A 16,787-nucleotide genomic window follows, 5' to 3' on the forward strand; every position below is an offset into this window, starting at 1 on the left:
AATAACCTATTAATGATTTGCTCTGTCTCCTGCCCTGCTTCAGACAACTGTTTTATCCTCCTAGCTGATCTACACCCAGAATAATCATTTTAAAAATCCTTCATGGCTTTCCATGAGTTGCCCACCTACATCCATCACTTCATGATTTTCATGTGAAAGTGAGATCCGATCAAGGGAAGAAGTTCTCATCTCACAGAACCCCTCACCACCTCCCCCGCTTCTCTCTCCTCTCCCCAGTTTCTCTGTATTTATCTTCTGCAACATGATACAGCATGCACCACTCATAGATCAGACACGGCTTTAAAGTCCAATTTTCCATTTTAATTAGTTGATCAAAAATTTTTTTGCCATATAAATACTGTACATTCACTGTGATAACATCTGCTAAATAAAATTTTCTCCCTCTTGGGGCACATAAAACATTACCTATACATGCGATTCTTTGATTATATGTCTCATCTCCTTTAACTGAACACACGGTATTTCAGACACTTCACTGTACTTTAGTCGGTCATCCCCACAACTCTAGACACAAAGTACGGTTGCCTGCATTTCTTTCCAGGTCACAGTCTCTGTGTTCACTGGGAATCGGCATAAGAAGGTGCTTCTTACATGCCCCTTGATATTTTGTTACGTCCTCTAGTTAATAGTTAGGACTTCCCTGGTGGCTCAGACGGTAAAGTGTCTGCCTAAAATGCGGGAGACCGGGGTTCAAGCCCTGGGTTGGGAAGATCTCCTGGAGAAGGAAATGGCAACCCACTCCAGTATTCTTGCCTGGAAAATCGCAGTCGGACAGGACTGAGCGATTTCACTTTCACTTTTAGTTAATAGTTATACTTTCTTTGTGCAAATTGATCTTGCTGCCCACTTATGAAGCGTGTGCTTTTCTGTATACCTATTATGTTTTGAAAAGTTTATTCAACAGTAAAGTCATTCTATCTGGTGGCAATAAGCATACGGCTGTCACTGTATTTCACCTTCAGACTCCATAGAGGCTCAAAGTCACCCTTGAACAGGAAGACGCCTCCAGTGTGTGAAGGGATTCCACACAGGATCAGTTTCTTATGGTTAACCTGATTCATCATTGGGCATGTTTTGGTCCAGCATTTGGGAGGTGGAGACTGGTAACTGTTGATCACTGTTCTCTTCCAAGCTGTGTCGTATCCCATATCCAAAGTATATGGCAAATCCTAGCAGGGAAATGAGATGATGAGAAGGAAAAGTAGGTGCTCTCCTCACTTAAAGGTCCCATTAGCCCTCCTATTATGGTGTCCGACACAGTTTCTGGGAGAGGTAGTAGGAAGATCCTTGGGTTCAGTCACTCATTTTCCAAGGAAGGCACTTACCAAAGGCCATCCAGATGCCAAATAGGACCCAGGCCCCAGTGTTCATCTGCATCAACAAGTAGACATTCGCAAAGATGCTCACCAGCGGGAGGACAGGCAGAGCAGGCGCCTGTGGGCAGAGTTAGTTCATCCCTGGACACAGTCCAGACGCCTAGGAGGGAGACCCGACCCAAGTGTCAGAAAACTCCCATTCTACTCAGGCTGTGTGCTGAGTGCCTACTGAGCCTGTGTACGTAAAGCACTGAGTGAGGATCGGGGAAGCGTCCAGGGGTTTTAGCAACTCCTGTCATTCCTGGTCCAGCGAAGGACGCTTAGACCTCAAAGCACGCAGACCTCCTTCACTCCAGGTGGACACTGTGGGCACATGAGGTCACCTACCCTGAAGTGAAGAGCAGTGGGGCTCTGGGGCTGCCTCCAGATGATGGCCGTGACCCCAGTGATGAGCAGCAGCAGCAGCACAGCCACTGTTGTGAGCCCGGGGTCTCCAGAGAACACCTGGCTGGGCCACCGGGCTAGGACCAGGCTCAGGAGGGTCAGCAGGAGACCTGCAGGGGTCAAGGTGGAGGAGAACAGGCTGGACTTAGAAGACAAAGACATCAGGACCTCGGGTCACACCCCCCCCTCCCCCAGGCTGCCCGCCTCAGGAAGGGCCATCGTATCTCCAAGACTCCTCCTCAATTGCTCAAAACACACTGCCTTCTCCGTGCTGTCAATTGCAGAATACAGCCAAAGAGAAGTCCCACTGCTCACCAAGCAGGGAGGCACATCCGTAGACAATCTGCCCAGATTTCAGAGTGGGGGTGGTGCTGGAGGGGAACCACAGAGTCTTTAGAGTCCTTGAAGTTCCTGCTTCTGATGCAGGTTCCCAAGGACTTGCTTCCCATTGTGACATATCAATGTCATCATCTTTTTTCTCATTCTTGCTGAAATTCTGTTCTGGTTGATACCTGAATTAGAAATATTAAGGCAGTATTAATTGCAGCCCCTACTCATCCAACATTACCCAGACTAATCCGCCATTTTCCAGCTTAATGATAGCAGGACATTTAGAAGATAGCAGGAAGGAAGAAGAGAATTATCTCTGCATCAATCCCCGTGAGTCAAAGACCGCCGGCCAAGGTATAGAGAAGCCTTACCTGAGGACAAGCACAGAAAAGGCCACCAGGGAGTAAGCAAGCAGGGTCCCAATTGACACGAGGTACACAAGATCGATCAGCTCCAAGAGCAGAGCCAGGACCGCTAAAATCAGGGCACAAATGCGGTGGGAGAAGAGAGTGAGACTGTGGACACATACAAGTCAAGAAAATTAATCAGAGAAGGAGTGGACTGTGTTTATACACCTGCAAGACTTCCAGAAACCAAGATGGCCCAGATGGGGGTTCCTCTGCGGCCATAGAGTCGGGCAAGTCCCCGGAAAAGGAGCCCATCCTCTGCCATTACGTAGATCAGCCGAGGCATGGTGAATATGGTACCCAGGAGGCTGGGACAGGAAATGGAAACATGTGAGGGTGTGGAGAGGCAGGAGAGACCAGGGCTTCTGCTCCCTGTCTTCCTGGGGTCAGATGTCTTTTCCTGTTGTCTCTGAATCCAAGGACTACGATTCCCGATAATCCCACAGCGGGTGGATTAAAAACCGTGACACTGACCTGGATGTAAGAGCACAGAGGGTGCCAACAGCCACGACGTATCGGGCAGGGTTCCACCCGATGTGGAGGAAAGCCTGCAGCAAGGGACTCTGGGGGTGAATCTGGTAGTAGGGCACCATGAGGGTAAGTGCCGCTGAGACAGCAAAATACGCCAAAAAGCAGACAAAGATCGTGACCACGATGCCCAAGGGGATGGAGCGACGAGGATCTTGGGCCTCTTTCCCTGCGAGATGGGTGGAGTACAGGGTCAGAAAACACACTGGAATGAAAGCACAAAATCCAATTTCCCCTTGCACCTCCAAACGCAGTCTAACCTTCTCCCAACCCCTGTGCCCAAGGGCAGCACAACCTGCCCAGACCCGCGATAAGACACCCAGCGACCATGTTACCTGTAGTAGCAATGATATCAAAGCCAATAAAGGCATAGACACACGTTGCTGCTCCCTGGAGAATCCCTTCAAAGCCAAAAGGCAGAAACCCTCCAGAACCCAGAGGGCCCAAGCTGTGTTGAGAGAAGGAGCAAGAAAGAACATGGGTGAGGTGTGTTCACTGTTCTCCACTGGACTCCTCAGTTAACTTGACAAGCCCTGGGCCCCCGGATTCGCACCATCTAGATCCGTCAGCCCCGAAGTCGTGAGTCCCCACCGTATTCCCAGCTCCGCATCAAACACACAGGCGTTACTGTGAGAAAGAGCAGCGTCCTGACCTGTAGGTGTCACTGGATCCAGATGTGGCCGATCTGTAGTCCTCTTCCGTGAGCCTCCAGTTGTGGAGGTCTCCCTTAATGAAGCCAGAGACGATGGTGAAGCTGAGAACCGAAAGGTTCAAGCCAGTGAACACTTTGTTAGCCAGGGTTGACTCACGAGCTCCCAGAAACAGTAGTGCTGTGGGGGAACATGGAATAAGAGACATCCAAAATAACTGAATCCACAGACAGAGAACAGTCAGCAGCGGTTGTCAGAGGCTGGTGTTTGCGGCCGAGTGGAAGGTGGACAGTGATTGCTCAGTGTGCACAGGTTTCCCTCTTCTCGGGATGAACAAATCTGGGACTAGAGGCAGGTAGTGGTCGTACCACAGTGTTAAGGTGCTGAGAGTGAGAGCCGCTCAGTCGTGTCTGACTCTGTGACCCCGTGGACTTAGTCCATGGGATTCTCCAGGACAGAAGACTGGAGTGGGTAGCATTTCCCTTCTCCAGGGGATTTTCCCAGCCCGGGGATCAAACCCAGGTCTCCCACATTGCACGCGGATTCTTTACCAGCTGAGCCGCAAGGGAAGCCCAAGAATACTGGAGTGGGTAGCCTATCCCTTCTCCAGTGGATCTTCCTGACCCAGGAATTGAACCGGGGTCTTGAAGGTACTCAGTACCACTGAATTGTCCACTTTAAAGATGGTTAATTTCTTACTGTGGCAACCGTCCCACAATAAACCAATTGATCAAATCACACTTTGCACATCTTAAAATTATATAATATTGCAATCTCAATTATATCCCAATAAATCTGGGGCAATATAGTAAAAAAAAAAAAAGGTTAATTTTGTGTGAGTTTCCTCTCACACATCTTCAGTCTCAGTATGTGGAAGAAACTTATAAGTCTTAAGTAAATGATTATCAGGTGGGGGTGATTTTGATCTCTCAAGAGACTCTTGGTAAAGTCTGGAGACATTCTGATTGCTGTCATTCAGGAGGTGGGCTTCACTATTTTCTCGTGAGTAAAAACCAGGGTGGTGGTGGTTTAGTCGCGAATCCTGTCCAACTCTTGCGACCCCGTGGACTGTAGCCCGCCAGGCTCCTCCATCCATGGGATTCTCCAGGCAAGAATACTGGAGGGGGTTGCCATTTCCTTCTCCAGGGGATCTTCCTGACCCAGGGATCGAGCCTGGGTCTCCTGCACTACAGGCAGATTCTTTACTGCCTGAGCTACTGACTGTTTTACCCCTGGAAAAACCAGGGGTGCTACTCAATATTTTACAATGATTGAAAACAAAACCTACAATGAATAGGGCAGTACCCCGCACAGACACCAAAGAGTGACTTTAGGCAGAATGTCAATGGCGCCAAGGGTGGAGAACCATGGTCCATGTCTGTCTTGCCTTCCTGTCTCTCTTGTCCCAGACACTTCATTCCAGGCTTAGTCCGCCCACCATTCTGGAGCCCCTAAGCTTTCTGCACCCCAGCTCCCCCTCCACACTCTACTCTGCCCTTCTGTCTCTGAACCCTGTCTCACCTGTAAGAAGCAGCACCAGGCCCAGTGCAAAAAAGTCTGCATAGGTGGCCAGGAAGTAGGGCACGTTCAGAGAGAAAGTTCCTTGGAACGCCCGAGAGATGTGGTTCCCAATCAGGCTGTCGAAGGCAGCACTCCAGGCCCTGGACACACAGGCGGTGCCTGCAGCAGCAGAGGAAGAGACGTTCATCGACAGACATGAACTGAACTCCTGCCATGTCATGGGGAGCATAGGGGAAAGAAGCCAACAAATCACTTAAGCTCAAAAAGTTTCTATGTATGGAGTGGAGAGAGTAGACCCAGATGATTCACAAAATAGCTCAACTATTTAATATATTGCTGTGTGCTGTGTTTAGTCGCTCAGTCGTGTCCCACTCTTTGCGACCCCTTGGACTGTAGCCAGCCAGGCTCGTCTGTCCATTTAATACGTTAGCAGGAGATTAATGTGAGGCCAGAAAAAATATAAATGGAAGGTGGGATCAAGAAGGTTGGAAGAATGTATGGCAAAAATCACTACAATATTGTAAAGTAATTAGCTTCCAATTAAAATAAATTAATTAATGTTTAAAAATGAAGGTTGGAAGATGAGGGTGAAAGTTTACGTTTCTTTTTTTAAAAAATTTTTGTTTATCGATTCATTGATTCTTGGCCGCCCTGGGTCTTCACCGCCGCCCATGGGCTTTTCCCTGGATGCAGGGAGTGGGGGCGGCTCCCTAGTTGTGGGGCATGGGCTTCTCACTGCTGTGGCTTCTGTTCTTGTGAAGCACAGGCTCTAGGGAGTGCGGGCTCAGTAGTTGTGGCACACAAGCTTAGTGACCCCACGGCATGTGGAATCTAACCACGTCAGGGGTCGAACCCGTGTCCCCTGCGTTGGCAGGCAGACTCTTCACCACTGGACCACCTGGGAAGTCCCTGATTTTTAAAAAAAAAAAAATTATTTATTTAGCTGTCCTGAGTCTTAGTTGCTGCATGCAAACTCTGTGGCATGTGGAATCTAGTTCCCTGACCAGGGATCGAACCTGGGCCCCCTGCTTTGTGAGCTTGGAGCCTTAGCTTCCCCACCAGGGAAGTCCCGAGGGTAAAATTTTAAATTGAGTTGCAGGATTTCTCTGGTGGTGCAGTGGTTAAGAAGTCGCCTGCTAATGCAGGGGACATGCGGGGTTTGATCCCTGGTCCAGAAAGATCCCGCATGTCCAGGTGCCACAACAAGAAGAGCCACGGCAACGAGCAGCCCTCACACCAAAGCTAGAAGGGCAGCCCGTGCCCAGCAACAGAGACTTGGCGCAACCCAATAAATAAAAAAATCTTTTTAATTGGGTGGTAGAGGACCTCCCTCAAAGGCAGCAACTGAGCAGAGACTTCAAAGAGGTGAAGGGATGAGCCTGTGGGCCATGCCCCCTTCTTACCCACTCCCCACAGTTCCCTTTCCTTCACGGTTCCTGGCCCATCATTTAAAGGAAGAGGGATTGATCTAAGTGGAAAGAACTTGTGGGGTTTTCCTGCCACAATAACCCACTTCAGCCCACAAGGTTGACAACAAAGTTTTCCCAAATTAATAAGACTCCAGTACCTCCTCTGAATTTCTGATCTGAAGCCCCACACCTTCCCCTACCCCATCATCTCACCCATGACATAGGACAGGATGAGGTTCCAGCCAGTGATGAAGGCGTACAGCTGACCCATGGTGACATAGCTGTAGAGATACACAGAACTGGAGCGTGGTACCTGGGCCGCCAACTCCGCATAGCAGAGCCCGGACAACAGAGATGACAGGCCGGCCAGCAAGTAGCAGATGACGATCGCTGGTCCAGCCTCGTACACAGACACTTCTCCAACCAAGATGTACATGCCATTCCCTAGGGTGCCGCCCAAACCCAAGGCAATCAAGTCAAGGGTGTTCAGACGAGGAGCCGTGTGCCTCTCAGACCCCTCCTTGGGCCCCAGCCGCCGCCTGCGTACCAGTTTCTGACCAAATTGATGAACGTACTGACGCAGCATCCTTGACACAGTTGAAGAGGCTCAGATTTGCTGAGAAAACAACGCAGCAAGCCGTCAAGAATGTCCACCTGCCCTGGGTCCTGGGAGTCCAATTCCACGGAGCAAAGGAGTGATGGGAGCAGGTGGGGAAGGATTCACTGGGCAAGTTCTCCAGCTCGGAGATTTGGTATCTGAGGCATGAAACCTTGAATATGCTTCAGCGTTACTGGAAGGGTGGATGAAGAGAAGTGAGGGGAAAGAGAATGCGTCACTCAAATGGCAACCCACTCCAGTGTTCTTGCCTGGAGAATCCCAGGGACAGGGGAGCCTGGTGGGCTTCCGTCTATGGGGTCACACAGAGTCGGACACGACTGAAGCGACTTAGCATAGCAAAATGTCCCACTTTGGCTTGTGGATTATTTTCAGCTGAAGGCAATTAAGACGTTGCAGCCTGAAGGATAGCCTTTTGCCTCTCTCTTCGTGGCTCAAAATAATTTAGGTTACAGTGCCTATGCCAGGAAGAGAGCTATTACCGAAGAGAACTTTTGGTCTTTGAAAGACTTGTCTGTGCAGAGGGGCAAACGTTTGTTAACCAATTATTTGCTCTTCCCATTTTCTGAAACTGATGCTGTTGGTTTCAGAGAGAGAGAGACAGGAGCAAGCGGTGGCTTGAAAGGAGGTCTTAGTTCTCTGCTCGGGAATTGGACCTGGGTGGCCTGGATGAAAACCAGGAATCCCAGCCACTCATCCACCCGGGGCTAGAGGCTAGAGACAAGGTTCCCCTGGCTCTTGTCTCCATTGATAAATGCATTTCTTAAGGAGGAAAAAACTTAAAAATAAAAAAACAAACAGGTATGAAGTGTATTATTAGAGACACAGCGCAAGTGGGAGAGCACGCAGAGGAATAGACTGTTTATTTAAGACAGAGGCCAGGCAGAGTCACGCCCCCCTCATGAGAAGGAGCCCCGTAAAGAAGCAGGAACACCCTTCATACCGGGCAGGTCTTCCCCATCTTTGTTCACCTTTGGCCAGCTATCTGGTTTCATTTTTCACACCTGACCTGCCCTACAACCCTCCCCAACACATATGCGCAGATCTCTTCCACGATGGATTCCAGCCCAGAGGCCTGAGGGGGCCCTGGCATCACATATTATGAGATGGCACTCCCTCCTTTTCAGGCCCGCAGAAGCCTTCCTGTGTATGTGGAGCGTCTCCCTTGCCCTAAAGATGGGAAATATGTGACCTCTTGATCTTTTACTCAGACAAGGTTTTGTCATTGCTGTGTAGTTGCTAAGTTGTAACCGACTCTTTTGTGACCCCACGGCCTGTAGCCTGCCAGGCTCCTCTGTTCATGGGACTTCCCAGGCAAGAAGACTGGAGCAGGTTGCCATTTACTTTGAGGGATCTTCCATAACCAGGGATTGAACCTGCATCTCCTGCATTGGCAGGCAACTTCTTTACCACTGAGCCACCAGGCGAGCCCCAGACATAATTGTTTCCTCTGTATCACTCAGGAAAGGAGGACAGACAGTGGTATGTAGCTCTTGCAAAGTCAGACAAGTTAATATATAGTCAACCCAGATTTGAATCAGTACATCTAGCTAATCTTAGGTCCACTGACCTATGACCACATGGGTTCCTCCATAGTGAAAGTGAAAGAGTCAGTCGTCCAGTCGTGTTCAATTCTGTGACCCCATGGACTGTGGCCTGCCAGGCTCCACTGTCCACGGGATTCTCCAGCCAAGAAGACTGGACTGGGTGGCCACTCCCTTCTCCAGGGGATCTTCCTGACCCAGGGATCGAACCCAGGACTCCCGCATTGCAGGTGGATTCTTTACCATCTGAGCCACCAGGGAACATTAACCCTGGTGTAATTCTTCAGAAGCAATCTCTGACTAAATTTCCAAAAGTCCCCTTAAGGCCAAGAAAGCCATGTCAAAGGTCTATCATCAGATTTTGCCTAGGTGGATTTCTGTCTTGTAGAGGTCTGCCAAATACTTGAGTTTCCTGCACCTGTCTTTTCAACCCAATGAAATTGTTCAGAGCCCAAAGGTCCCCATTTTCTGGAGGGATCAAGCAGAGAGAAAAGAGAAACGTTTTAATTTTATCTATAGATGTCAGTTACCAAACTGTTGTAAATCATCAGCAGCTTGAGAATAATAGCTTTTTTAATATCTGAAAAACAGATTAGACGCCAATAATAAGTCAGAAAAAAGTCATAAACATAATCATACTCAGCAGTTTGGGGCTTCCCAAGTGGTGCTGGTAGTAAAGAATCTACCTGCCAATGCAAGTAGATATAAGGGACACAGGTTTGATCCCTGGGTCGGGAAGATCCCCTGGAGGAGGGCATGGCAACCCACTCCAGTATTCTTGCCTGGAGAGTCCCACGGACAGAGGAGCCTGGTGGGCTGCAGTCCACGGTGTCACAAGGAGTCAGACATGACTGAAGTGACTTAGCACACACACACACACGTCTTTAGTGATTCATTTAATCTCCCGTAACTAATGTTTGTTCTTTTTGAGTCCAATTTTTCCATTAGCTCTGTTGATCTTGCCTAATGACTGAGGATTAGTGACAGTGATAATTTCAAGAAGTTTAGAGGTTTTAGGGGAAGGTTTGTATAATCTGTACGGTGAAGGGGGTGCTTTGATCACTAGAGACTGTGGAAAGTATACCCCAAATGGAACATATGTTTTAACCATTTTGTTTTCATCATGAGGGCAACAAAGCCAGGTAGTCAGGAAAGGCTTTAACCCATGAAATAACAATGAGGTTTGCCAAGGAGCTGGGAAAAGCTAAATGGTCATCCTGGCTTTCTCATCAATGTGACTTTAATTTACAGCTATTGTTCACCCACTTTAACCTCCCTAACTTAAGAGTAGACCATTGTCATGGTACAGAGGCATTAGGATGGGCAAAAGTTTAACAAGGAGTTGAGTTTTGTAGAAGCAGGATGAACTGTATCTACATGTGTTGTAATCTTCAGAGAGCATCGTGAAATAATACTTATTCACTCAACCAAAGTAAGAGAAAGATTTCCAAAGCAAATATAAATGACTGAAAGGCAAGGAAGTTCACATGGTCTGTTATCAAAAGCAGTATTCCAAGAGAACTGTGTTCTCCTCACAGACAGAGAAATCCACACTTCTGTCTGGCACCGGCTCAACATTGCTAACAAAACTTATTTACCTAATTCATTTTAATTTGATCTTAGAAAGCCCACTCTACAAATCTGGAAGAGGGGGCACTTTTACAAAGGCTGCTGCTAAGTCGCTTCAGTCGTGTCTGACTCTGTGAGACCCCAGAAACGGCAGCCCACCAGGTTCCACTGTTCCTGGGATTCTCCAGGCAAGAACACTGGAGTGGGTTGCCATTTCCTTTGCCATTGCATGAAAGTGAAAAGTGAAAGTGAAGTCACTCAGTCGTGTCCGACTCTGTCCATGGAATTTTCCAGGCAAAAGTACTGGAGTGGGTTGCCATTGCCTTCTCCATTTACAAAGGCATCAGAGTGTAAATACACATGTATATCCAGACAGCAATCTCATAATTTCATATTCTATACTTAGTCACGAATCAGGCATTACAATACAAAACTCACTGGTTTATAAATAGCAGTTGGGATGAGTAAATTTTTAAAAGGCTTTGTCCTTATTTTTTCCTCCAGTCTCAGGAATTAGAGATTATTAAGTGCTATAAGTGTTCCTGGGAGCCCTGGTATCAAGGTACAGGGAGAGAAAACCACATTCTCTTAGTAGGACTTGTTCTCTTAGGGTCAGAATTCTGAAAGAAAAAAGTATTTTAAAAGCTGGCTTTCTCTAACTGTACATGCAAAAAAAAAAGTGTTTTTTCTTTTTCCAATTTCAGATTTTTATACTAATTTTCTCTGAAGTGCAGAGAATATTTTGGCCACACCATGTCATAATAAAATATCATCTTTCTTTACTGTAGTCATAGTTTCGTAGCTAAAATTTAGACCAGTGCTCAAATTGGCCCTAATAATAGGAGCAGATAAATGGATGATAAAATGTTACCCCAGCAGGGGTTGCCCCTCTGAAGAGGTGGGATCTTAGTTTGATCAGAAGAATCTGAAGAAGTAGAGGAAATTGCAGGAGTTGGGGAAGCTTGTTACACCACTCTGAGAGTTGGGAGAAGTTGATGGGGATCGTTTAGAAGTTCAGAAGAGTTGATCTCAGTTTACTTTCCAACCCTGTGGTGATAAAGATCTAATTGCAAGATAGTATTACAATCTAGAGACCCCAGTCTCTAGGTCACTTTCCATCCCCCAACCTAAATAAAGTTCAGGTCATGTTACAGCAAAATCTAAGTTTTCCCTTTCTTGGTCCATCTGGCTTAGAAAGAGGATCCTCCTATGCTGAACAACCTGCAACCAAGAACAGCGCTCCTAGAAATGAAGCCCAGCCTCCCAGAAACATTACTCAGGGGGCCCTGAGGGAGACTCAGAGTGTCCTCTGAATTTCCTTTGAATCCTGGGCTTCATGGAGTTCCGAGCATCCTCCAGCAGACATCTGTGGTCAATCCTGTCCATGTGCCAGGGGTCCAGAGGGGTGTGGATATTTGAACCAGTACCAGTCCATCACCAGGGCTCTCTTTGAGTGGCATCTGTTGCTGCTTTGTGGTATGGCTCAAAATAGCCAGCCCAGTAGGCTGTCCACGCGGCATGTGGACTGTCAGAGCCTGGGGTTGGTGGGGCGGGGGCGGACTGCTGGGGTCATTGGAGCTGACTGCAATGCAAAATGCCATGGGGGTCAGGACCTGAGGGATTTTTGGACACGGACTAAGGTGGGACATTAAACAGCAGACGTACCCTAGGTCTATTGTCCTGTTTGGCATCTAATATAAACATGAAGGAGATATAAGGCTTAAGTGGCGGAGGGTGGGGTGGGGGGAACCAGCTACCTTGCTTCATGAGTAATGCAGGAAAGAAAATCACGGGGTTAAAAAGAGGAAGGTGGTGTTTGCGGTGGCAGGGCACTCAGAGAGAAACATTGGAAGACAGTGGGGCCCGGGGGACACGGTGTGGGTGTAGCAGGAGCGGTCTGTTGAAGGCGATGGGCTCCCAGCGTGCTGCTTGCAAATTCAGTGAGGAAGCCCTGCTTGGGTGGAAGACCTCCTGGGGGCTGTAGCTCAGGGAGAAAGAGGGAGAGAGGAGAGAGAAAGATCCAGAGGGCTCCCTCACTGGGTGGACCCAGATCCAGCCCTGTGAGTCCAGGAAAGAGGACAAGGCAGAGCGTGACAGCAAGCAAGTTCTCACAGGGGAGACTGAAAGGCAGAAGCCTCCCGCCAGCAGTTCAGGGAGAACAGCAGTTTACCTTGAAATCCCGGGTTCCAGCATCAGCGATCTCAGACAGAGTCAGCCGTGAGCCGCCGGCGGCTTACTTCTCGGCCGGGGAACTGGACCTGCAGTTGACCTTGAAATCCTGGTCTTGGAGACAGACGGCCACGAGGGGTGGCCTGAAGCGAGGTCTTAGTTTTCTACCCAGGGATCAGACCTGAGTGGCCTGGATGAAAACTGGGACTCTAGCTGCTCATCCACCAGGGGCTAGAGGCTAGAGACAAGGTTTTCCTGGCTCTTGCCCCCACTGAAAAATGCATTTCTCAAGAAGGCAAAAATTGTAAACAAAACAAAACAACAGGTACAAAGTTCACTATTAGAGACACAGCACAACAAGCGAAAGAGCACTCAGAGGAAGTTTGTTCAGTTAAGACAGAAGCGAGGCGGAGATACACACCTGGAGGGAAAGGGTGTGGGCGTCCCCCCAGGAGGAGGAGCCCCATAGAAGGCAGTAAAATCAATCACAAGGACCGTTCTTCCAGGCTTCTTTACCTTTGGCCGATTATCTGGTTTCTTTTTCCACACCTGCCCTGTCCTAAGGATCCTCACCAACATGCATATGAAACTTCTTTCCAAGACAGACTCTAGTCCAGAGCCCTGTGAGGGGGCCCTTGGCATCACATATTATGGGATGGCGCCCCCTTCTTTTTGACCTCCAAGGAGCCTTTCTGGGCATCTGCAGCGTCTCCCCAGTCCAAAGGGTGGGAAATATGTGACTTCTTGATCTTTTAATCAAATAGAGTTTAGCCCTGCCGTGATTGTTATCTTAAGTGTCCACAGGACACTTACTCTGTTCCTGTTAGTTCCCTCTCGAAGTGCCAACAGGAGGCTGGCTGTAAATATCTAGCCTAGAGCCCACCTGCCTCCTTCCTCAGGAAATGTAAACACGAGTCTAATTCTAAATGCCCAGCCTGCAAGCCACTCCAGTACTCTTGCCTAGAAAATCCCATGGATGGAAGAGCCTGGTAGGCTACAGTCCGTGGGGTCGCTAAGGGTCGGACACGACTGAGCGACTTCACTTTCACTTTTCACTTTCCACTTTCACACATTGGAGAAGGAAATGGCAACCCACTCCAGTGTTCTTGCCTGGAGAATCCCAGGGACAGGGGAGCCTGGTGGGCTTCCATCTATGGGGTCACACAGAGTCAGACACGACTGAAGTGACTTAGCAGCAGCAGCAGCAGAGCTTACCTAGCTCCTAATCAAGATTGCCAGGAGAAATATCAATAATCTCAGATGTGCAGATGATACAACCCTTATGGCAGAAAGTGAAGAGGAACTAAAAAGCCTCTTGATGAAAGTGAAAGAGGAGAGTGAAAAAGTTGGCTTGAAGCTCAACATTCACAAAACTAAAACTGTGGCATCTGGTCCCATCACTTCATGGGAAATAGATGGGGAAACAGTGGAAACAGTGTCAGACTTTATTTTTGGGGGCTCCAAAATCATTGCAGATGCTGATTGCAGCCATAAAATTAAAAGACGCTTACTCCTTGGAAGGAAATTATGACCAACCTAGATAGTATATTAAAAAGCAGAGACATTACTTTGCCAACCAACGTCCGTCTAGTGAAGGCTATGGTTTTTCCAGTGGTCGTGTATGGATGTGAGAGTTGGACTGTAAAGAAAGCTGATTGCCGAAGAATTGATGCTTTTGAACTGTGGTGTTGGAGAAGACTTTTGAGAGTCCCTTGGACTGCAAGGAGATCCAACCAGTCCATTCTAGAGGAGATTGGTCCTGGGTGTTCATTGGAAGGACTGATGTTGAAGCTGAAACTCTAATACTTTGGCCACCTTATGTGAAGAGTTGACTCACTGGAAAAGACTCTGATGCTGGGGGGCATTGGGGGCAAGAGGAGAAGGGAACGACAAAGAATGAGATGGCTGGATGGTATCACCGACTCGATGGACATGAGTTTGTATGAACTCCAGAAGTTGGTGATGGACAGGGAGGCCTGGCATGCTGTGATTCATGGGGTCGCAAAGAGTCAGACACGACTGAGTGACTGAACTGAACTGAACCTCAGGACCACATGGGGCTCCTGGGCACGGAGGCATATTTCTGTCCCCGCGTTTCTTGTAGGCATGACTCCAGCCTCCATGACCTTCCCTGAGTTCCAAAGTGCAGCTTCAAGCAGTTGCTAATCATTCCTTCCGTGATTAGCAACTGCCCGAATGGGTGTTCCCATTCCATGGATGGGAATGAATACCAGACCATCATGCCTCCTGAGAAACCTGTATGCAGGTAAAGAAGCAACAGTTAGAACCGGACATGGAACAGCAGACTGGTTCCAAATTGGGAAAGGAGTATGTCAAGGCTGTGTATTGTCACCCTGCTTATTTAACTTATATGCAGAGTACATCTTGTGAAATGCCAGGCTGGATGAAGCACAAGCTAGAATCAAGATTGCTGGGAGAAATATCAATAACTTCAGATTTGCAGATGAAACTACCCTAATGGCAGAAAGCAGAGAAGAACTAAAGAGCCTCTTGATGAAGGTGAAAGAGGTGAGTGAAAAAGTTGGATTAAAACTCAACATTCAAAAAATGGAGATCATGACATTCAGTCCCATCACTTCGTGGCAAATAGATGGGGGAACAATGGAAACAGTGATAGACTTTATTTTCTTGGGTTCCAAAATCACTGCCCATGGTGACTTCAGCCTTGAAATTAAAAGCTCCTTGCAAGAAAAGCTATGACCAACCTAGACAGCATATCAAAAAACAGAGACATTGCTTTGCCAACAAAGGTCCATATAGTCAAAGCTATGATTTGTCCCGGAGAAGGCAATGGCAAGCCACTCCAGTACTATTGCCTAGAAAATCCCATGGATGGAGCAGCCTTGTAGGCTGCAGTCCGTGGGGTCGCTAAGGGTCGGACACGACTGAGCGACTTCACTTTCACACATTGGAGAAGGAAATGGCAACCCACTCCAGTGTTCTTGCCTGGAGAATCCCAGGGATGGGGGAGCCTGGTGGGCTTCCGTCTATGGGGTCACACAGAGTCGGACACGACTGAAGTGACTTAGCAGCAACAGCAGCAGCAGCAGCATGATTTGTCCAGTTGTCATGTATGGATGTGAAAGTTGGACCATAAAGAAGACTTAGGGCCAAAGGGGTGATGCTTTTGAACTGTGGTGCTGGAGAAGACTCTTGAGAGACCCTTGGACTGCAAGGAGATCCAACCAGTCCATTCTAAGGGAGATCAATCCTGAAGATTCACTAGAAGGACGGATGTTGAAGCTGAAGCTCCAATACTCTGGCAACCTGATGCGAAGAACTGAGTCATTGGAAAAGACCCTGATGCTGGGAAAGATTGAAGGCGGGAGGAGAAGGGGACGACAGAGGATCAGATGGTTGGATGGCATCGCCGACTCGATGGACATAAGTTTGAGCAAGCTCCGGGAGACGGTGAAGGACAGAGAGGCCTGGCACGCTGCAGCCCGTGGGGTCACAAAGCGTCCGATATGACTGAGCGGCTGAATAGCAACAGTCATGGAAGCGGCAGCTGAGAAGCCGTGGAGGCGAGGTTAGAGGTTAGAGGGGCCGACGTTGTAAGACCAGGGGCCGCCCACCGAGACCCTGCACACGCCCTAATCTCGTCAGCAGCCCCTCCCTGGAGCCTTTGCCATAAAACTCAGCGAACTCGCCTGGGTAGGGACACAGCTGCAATGGCAGGAGCCCGCTCTGTCTGCCTGGACCGGCAAAGCAAGAAAGCTGTTCTCTTCTCCTCCACCCAAAACTCTGCCTCTGAGGTGGACTCCACACTGGTGTCCAGAGAGGCTGAGCTTTCAGCATCACTTCCTGTTAATGCAGGTTTAACAACCCAGACAGAAGGAGTTGGAGCGGTGACAACCCGATAGACAGGGAGACCTCATTTTTTTTCAGGAGAAGAAGCCTGAAACCCAGTCTGGACCTAGTGCTTTTCAGAGACTTGTGGCCAGGCAGCTGATTGTCTAGTTTTTATCTGAGTAGGTTTTAACTTTTAATGTGGTATTAACACATAGATACCACATTCCCTGGTGGCTCAGATGGTAAAAAAGAAATATCTGCCTGCAATGCAGGAGACTCGGGTTCGATCCCTGGGTTGGGAAGATGGGTCAGGGATCCCCTGGAGAAGGGAATGGTGACCCACTCCAGTATTCTTGCCTGGAGAACTCCAAGGACAGAGGAGACTGGTGGGCTACAGTCCATGGGGCTGCAAAGAGTCAGACAAGACAGAGTGACTAACACTTTCACTTT

General features: G+C 48.5%; 1 protein-coding gene across 1 annotated transcript; it reads right to left on the reverse strand.

Moving 5' to 3' along the window:
- Positions 1-321: 321 nt before the first annotated feature.
- LOC129546170 (cationic amino acid transporter 3-like) lies at positions 322-7,394 on the reverse strand. The gene is made up of 11 exons (XM_055411022.2): positions 6,840-7,394; positions 5,218-5,376; positions 3,699-3,876; positions 3,382-3,494; positions 2,993-3,215; positions 2,687-2,826; positions 2,483-2,585; positions 2,097-2,293; positions 1,725-1,891; positions 1,347-1,455; positions 322-1,190 (listed from the first exon to the last, which is right to left on the reverse strand). The coding sequence occupies exons 1-11, from the start codon at positions 7,210-7,212 to the stop codon at positions 1,069-1,071; spliced, it is 1,884 nt and encodes a 627-aa protein (XP_055266997.2). The 5' UTR covers positions 7,213-7,394; the 3' UTR covers positions 322-1,068.
- Between the last annotated feature and the right edge of the window lie 9,393 nt (positions 7,395-16,787).

Source organism: Moschus berezovskii, chromosome 22 (assembly GCF_049115385.1).
Source record: "Moschus berezovskii isolate FMDL1 chromosome 22, NW_MosBer_1.0, whole genome shotgun sequence".
Classification (NCBI taxonomy): Eukaryota; Metazoa; Chordata; class Mammalia; order Artiodactyla; family Moschidae; genus Moschus; species Moschus berezovskii.

Bases quoted from the DNA above. Each gene is read 5' to 3' on its own strand.
- LOC129546170 (XM_055411022.2), bottom strand. From the start codon at position 7,212: ATGCTGCGTCAGTACGTTCATCAATTTGGTCAGAAACTGGTACGCAGG. The intron at 2,294-2,482 runs GTAAGGCTTCTC...TTTCTAATTCAG, and splicing joins TTTTCTGTGCTTGTCCTCAG to GTATCAACCAGAACAGAATT. The intron at 1,191-1,346 runs GTAAGTGCCTTC...TTTCCCTGCTAG, and splicing joins TGGCATCTGGATGGCCTTTG to GATTTGCCATATACTTTGGA.